Raw genomic sequence first — 6,047 nt, 5'->3', positions numbered from 1 at the left:
ATAACACAGCATTCGAATTTTCTGAATGATTAAAATTCAGCAAGTACACTGAAGCTTGTAACTTTAATTACTTTCAGCCAGTGCTCACTGGTATCTGCTTATGTCATCTGTAAGATTTGAGACTTGTGTGCTCCAGTGAGAGAGCATGGTCAGTGTTAACGCAAAAGAATGGCACGACTGCACCCACTTCCAGCAAACTGCTTGCAGATTGTTTGCAAGCATGAAATTGTTTCTTGAAGGAATTCATGGATACTGAATGTGAAATTCTCAAGTTTTACTCTATCGGTTTCCACTCTGGCAAACAGAAGAAGATTGCCTTGACTGAATAAGTGCACATTATTCTCTTAGCTTTAATTATAAACCAGTTCTGGTTTTAAGTCCCCAAGTTCATGATCCTATGGAGATGCATCTACTTGAGTTGATTCAACAGCATTGGTGCTTAAACACACAGGTATGTTAACAGTAGTGTTACAGCCTGTGTATTTTTTTTGCTTTTTTAATAATTATAGATCAACAAGCCTGAGAAGCTGGACAAGCCAGAGAGCTGTGATAATGTCAAGGTTGTTGTTCGATGCCGGCCTCTTAATGAACGAGAGAAGGCTACGGGCTACAAAATGGCAGTCAACGTAGATGAAATGAGAGGAACTATAACTGTCCATAAAACAGACTCATCCAATGAGCCTCCCAAGACATTTACGTTTGACACAGTGTTTGGACCAGAGAGTAAACAGCTGGATGTCTATAATTTAACTGCAAGACCTATTATTGACTCTGTCCTAGAAGGATACAATGGTAAGTCCCTTGTTTTAAGTCAAGGATCCCATCTCCTGTTCTTTTGCTGATCTTATTTAAGGGAGTTTCACCTTCTGAGGGCTATAGCCCTGTACTGTTTCTGTTGTGGCCTCTGACTTAAATAGCCTGAAGGTACTTGCTGTTCTGAGTACTCAGTGGTTGTACCTACTGTGATCGTTAACAGTGGGGGACCGGTGATGAACAAGACTCAGCTGAGGTCAGTTAGTTGTATGTTTTTATTCTGTATCTTCTGTTTGCAAAAGATATACACTTTATCTCATTGTCAGAATTCTCAGCGGCTCTTCACTATACAATTTCAGTAACCAGGCAGCTGCCACGGTCCTGCAGTAACTAGGTATGCATACCAGACTTGTGCATATAACTGCTGCATTTTCTCCTCTAAACTTTGCTGTTTTAAACTAAGATGACTAGTTAAACACATCTGCCCTACCCCACAGATAATCTTTTGCTTCCTGCAGCTGGGAAGAGTATGACCATGATTTGTGTGTGTCTGTTATGCATGTAAATATATTATGTAAAGGAAAGCAGATGCTAGTAAGGAAGCAAATTGCTGCTTTCCATAACAGTATGCTATAAACAACAACAGATGACAAAGTTTTTAAAAGTTTGTAAAATGCCTAATAAGTTCTTGTGCTAACACACCCAGGTTTCAGCTGATTACAGTTCGCAAAAGCTGAATTTTAATGTTGGTGGCTTGACAATCAAAACTTGAGTTTTCAGCAGTGCTAGGCTAATCTTAAGAACCAGTACATTTCTGCAGTACCAGAGTCTGGGATCTCAGTAAAGTTTCTGGTGTCTTCCCGTGCAGGCTGATCTACTCCAAATTGCAGCTGCTTCTGCAGGTTCAGAACTGGGCTTGTGCTTTGGCCTGTGTTGTAGAAGCCTTGCACTGTTTCTGCTGTGGTGTAGAGCACTAGCAATAGTTGGGTTTGCAGTTGGTATATAATGATCTTCCTCTAATTGACCATGTTATTAATTGGGCTTGCCTTAATTATTTGTGTGTGAGACCTAAGTGTACTAGCACTGCATCACTTTAATCACTCTGCACAGTTAAAACAAGCTGACTTTTTCTTAGATGTCTTGAAGGCTGGATAAAAACCAGTGGCTAAGCCCTGCTCGCTGTGGCTGTCTAGCATTTCTGTTGCTCCTAGCCTTGTACAGTATCTACTGGAGTGGGTGGAAAATTTCAACTCCATAAAAATAAAGGTGTTTAGTGCTATCAGGCTAAGAAGGGGTGAAGTAAAACTGCAGTTAGCAACTTCTTAGAGTTTGTTCATATATCTTCTTATCCTTCAGGTACTATTTTTGCATATGGGCAGACTGGAACAGGCAAAACTTTCACCATGGAAGGGGTCCGAGCGGTTCCTGAGCTTAGAGGCATCATTCCCAATTCCTTTGCCCATATATTTGGTCACATTGCCAAGGCAGAGGGGGATACAAGGTAAACAGCTTTTCACTGCTTCTGTCTTTGCGTGTCCATCTGTAGTAGGAGCCTGACCTTGACAATGGCAACTGAAACGGTACCTCTGGCCCTGGCTGAAAGACTCCTACTTAGGCAGTTCTTGATAGGGTAGCAGGATTGTGTTGGTATATCACTGCATTTTCTTTGCACTCTGTGATTGTGTTTGTTGGACTTCAGCAAATGTCTTCCTAAGAAAGCTACCCAACTGTTTGTCTTCAGGTTTTTAGTTCGTGTGTCCTACCTGGAAATTTACAATGAAGAAGTGCGGGACCTGCTAGGAAAAGACCAGACACAGAGATTAGAGGTGAGCCTGCTGTTCTGAATGTGATGTTTGTTTTGGATCAGTGAGCAATATTGCATTTTAAAGACCAGAGGAGCACTTGAAGGGAAGGTTGGGCTCCTCAGCACATGTACTATTTCCTTTAAGATATGGTAGCTGGATATCACTACTGACTTCTCTAATTTTTTCCAGTTGGTCAGTTGCATAGTGAGAAACTGGCTATTCTATCTGAGTCAGTTTTGTCCCTGCACTTCTACCCCAAAGGCCCCTCAGCAGTCTTTCTAGGAACTGGAGACAGACTTGAAGTCACTGTTTCCCACCAGGGGAGACCAGTGGAATATTGTCCTGCAGGAGTCTTTGTTCCTTAGCTGCTCTCATTCTGAGTGTTGGAGTGTTTTATGTGCAAACCAGAATCTGGAGGAGTAAATCACTGTACTATTACAGTACCACTGAAATTTGCTATTGGGGATCTCCTAAGGATGCTCAGTCTAAACTGTTTCTTTCTTAGGTTAAAGAGAGACCTGATGTGGGAGTTTATATCAAAGACCTTTCAGCTTATGTCGTAAACAATGCAGATGATATGGACAGAATCATGACTCTGGGCCACAAGAACCGTACGTAGCCTTGCTGTGGGCAGGTTTATAGCTCAGACAGAACAAAGGTCTGGTTATGAGACCACAGTAAGAGAGCCTAGTCCTAATGCTGGAAAGATTGTTCAGCTGAGCAGAGCACAAAGAGTATCTCCTCCCAAACCCCTCTTTTGCAGGGGCGGGCAAAGAAGGCTGTGCCTCCCACATCGGCCAGTGCCAGTGGGGGAATTGACGAAGGGGAGGATGCAATGAGGGCAGTCAGCGTTGTCAGAACTACTAGCGTGTGTCTTGGTTGTTTTCCCTCTTAGTTCTGATCAGGATGAACAACTAGCCCTGTGCTGTGAGTGGGAGGTGGTTTATATTTTCTGGGAGACTTCTTAGTTAAGATCAGATCCTTTTATGACCTAAAGTTCTGCCTACTGTTGCTCTTGGCATGGATTGTTGTGTACTTACTTCTAAAATACAACTGTTCTCAGGGATCAGCTGTGAAAGCCTGATCTTTGTAGCCTTAAAGAAACAGACGAGAACTACTGGTGCTCTTGGGATGGGAGTCTGTGGTTGGCTTAGAGCTACAGCAAGCTGTCACGTTTCTGCTAGTCCAGATTGGAGATGTGCTGCAACTTCAGTGCCCAAGAATACAGTTTGCTGCTGAGTCTGAGCATCCCTCTTCCATCTTCTGAAAAACAGGGTTGGGTAAAGAGGCGGGGATAAGTGTCCTTTGAGAGCAGGAAGAGTGTTACAGGAGCATGTGATTCCTCCTGAAGACAACATTGCTTTTTCTCTCTATTACAAGGCTCTGTTGGTGCCACAAACATGAACGAGCACAGCTCTCGTTCGCATGCCATCTTCACTATCACTATCGAGTGCAGTGAGAAGGGGGTTGATGGAAACATGCACGTGCGCATGGGCAAACTGCATCTCGTCGATCTTGCTGTAAGTAGCACCAGCTGGGTCTGCCATAACGCATGGTGGGCATCACTGCTCATCTATGCACTGTAGAAGGCACAGTAAAGGGCATGTCCCCTGTTTCACAGCTAAAGCCCAGACTTCTGTTTGACGTTTGACTTCTGTAAAGTATTCACTTGGGGCCTTAAATCAGAGGTGTACTGGGAAGAGCCTTTAGTGTAGCTAGAGCCTGTCCCAGTAAAAGGGCTCTCTTGCTTCTATAAATTAATCATTAAATGGATAAACTACATTGGAAAGCAGAACTGGGTCTTTGCAAGAGTTTCTTTGTTGGTTTTTTTTTTTTTCTAGAGGGTTGTGACCATGCAGTTCATCACTTGCAGGTTCTCTCCCTCTGTCACTCACTTTGAATTAATGTAATTGTGTTTGGTAAAATGTGTCTTTAGCCCAAAATTTACACTGGAGTATCTTTCCTTGGAGAAGAGGCAGGAAAGGGGAGACTAAAGGCATTCAATGTCTGCGTGTTAACTTTATTTACATGATATATGTTCAGGTTGCTCTATGAAACTCTTTAAAATAATTGCAGTGTTGCTTTTCTCCCTTGATCTGCTGATAGGAAAGGCTGGAGATGGTGCTTAGCAGCTCCAGCTGAGGTACCTCATAACTGCTGACTTGCTTCTCATAAAATTTTTGTTCATGGGGACAAAATCTCCATTTTCTCAGCTGCATTACTTTGAGCAATCCAGAATTTGCTGGCATTGAAAGCTTCAGTTAAGATCTGTTTGACTTCTCTTTGACAATGTCTGAGGTACTTAGCCAGGTTCTCTAATAACGGATGAGGTGGTTAGTGACATGGCTGCTAGCAAGGCTTCAGTTGTAGTTGATCCTATTTGGAGGAGGGAGATGTATTAGAGGATCTGTTGTAACTCCTGCTTCTGCTTCCTGTTCCGTTTCCAGGGTTCTGAGAGACAGGCAAAAACTGGAGCCACGGGGCAGCGACTGAAGGAAGCTACTAAGATCAACCTCTCTCTTTCCACACTGGGGAATGTTATCTCTGCGCTGGTGGATGGCAAGAGCACCCATGTGCCCTACCGTAACTCCAAACTTACACGGCTCCTTCAGGATTCTCTTGGGGGCAACTCCAAAACCATGATGGTAAGCTGAGATGCCCTTTCCAGTGCCAGCGATCGAGCTGCATTTTTATGGGGGATAGCATAGTGACTTTTCCATGAGAACAGCCTGGCATTTACCTCTTTATTTCAGAGCTGTTTGCAGCTTAGAGAACCTTTTATGTGCATCTTTTTTTATCTTTTCTCTTTGCATCTGTACAGATGAGGTTCTAAACATCGTGCAAATGTATGCATGTGCATAAGATCAAGTAGAAGCTGTGCTTGGGTAGCCAAAAGCAGCTTTGATATAGAAGCAGCAGGAAAGCTTGGGAAAGAGGCGCAGTGTGAGGGGGGCAGGGCTGGGGATGGGTCCCTGTGCAATTACTTGTTCTAGGCTCTGACACACTGTCCTCCAGTAACTCTGTCTTCCATGTGTCACAGTGTGCAAACATTGGTCCAGCAGACTACAACTACGATGAGACTATCAGCACTCTCAGGTATGCAAACAGAGCCAAGAACATAAAGAACAAGGCCAGGATTAACGAAGATCCCAAGGACGCTCTGCTCCGCCAGTTTCAAAAAGAAATTGAAGAGCTTAAGAAAAAACTGGAAGAAGGTGAGATTCTCCTTCCTCTTATGTTTCTCTCTATACCAATGCTCATTCTTTTCGAGTGGGAACATTCTTTGCTATTTGAAGATGTGTCACATGAGTTTAGTCGCTGGTCGGTGTCCTGGTTTTGTGTGCCCTGCTCGGGTCCAGGAGAGGTGTCCCGAGGGCAGCAGGGCGCTGGCGGGGGCCCGGCCTTGCCCGCTAGGTGGCACTTGGCCCCAGCGTAGGTGACGGCTTCTGGGCTGACTTAGGTGTGCTCGGGCTGGTCTGGTGAGCAGGA

The 6,047-nt window shown here is 44.1% G+C and overlaps 1 protein-coding gene across 1 annotated transcript; it reads left to right on the top strand.

The window, feature by feature from the left end:
- Positions 1-509: 509 nt before the first annotated feature.
- Positions 510-5,773, top strand: LOC104069224 (kinesin-like protein KIF3A; the record flags this gene model as incomplete). Its single annotated transcript, XM_009574211.1, has 7 exons — positions 510-792; positions 2,110-2,254; positions 2,495-2,579; positions 3,064-3,169; positions 3,939-4,078; positions 5,006-5,203; positions 5,599-5,773. Coding segments are annotated over 7 exons (1,132 nt in total), but the record flags the coding sequence as incomplete, so codon positions are not given.
- Positions 5,774-6,047: the final 274 nt, after the last annotated feature.

Source organism: Fulmarus glacialis, unplaced genomic scaffold (genome assembly GCF_000690835.1).
Source record: "Fulmarus glacialis isolate BGI_N327 unplaced genomic scaffold, ASM69083v1 scaffold9343, whole genome shotgun sequence".
NCBI lineage: Eukaryota > Metazoa > Chordata > Aves > Procellariiformes > Procellariidae > Fulmarus > Fulmarus glacialis.
This window is presented reverse-complemented; position numbering and strand designations above follow the sequence as displayed.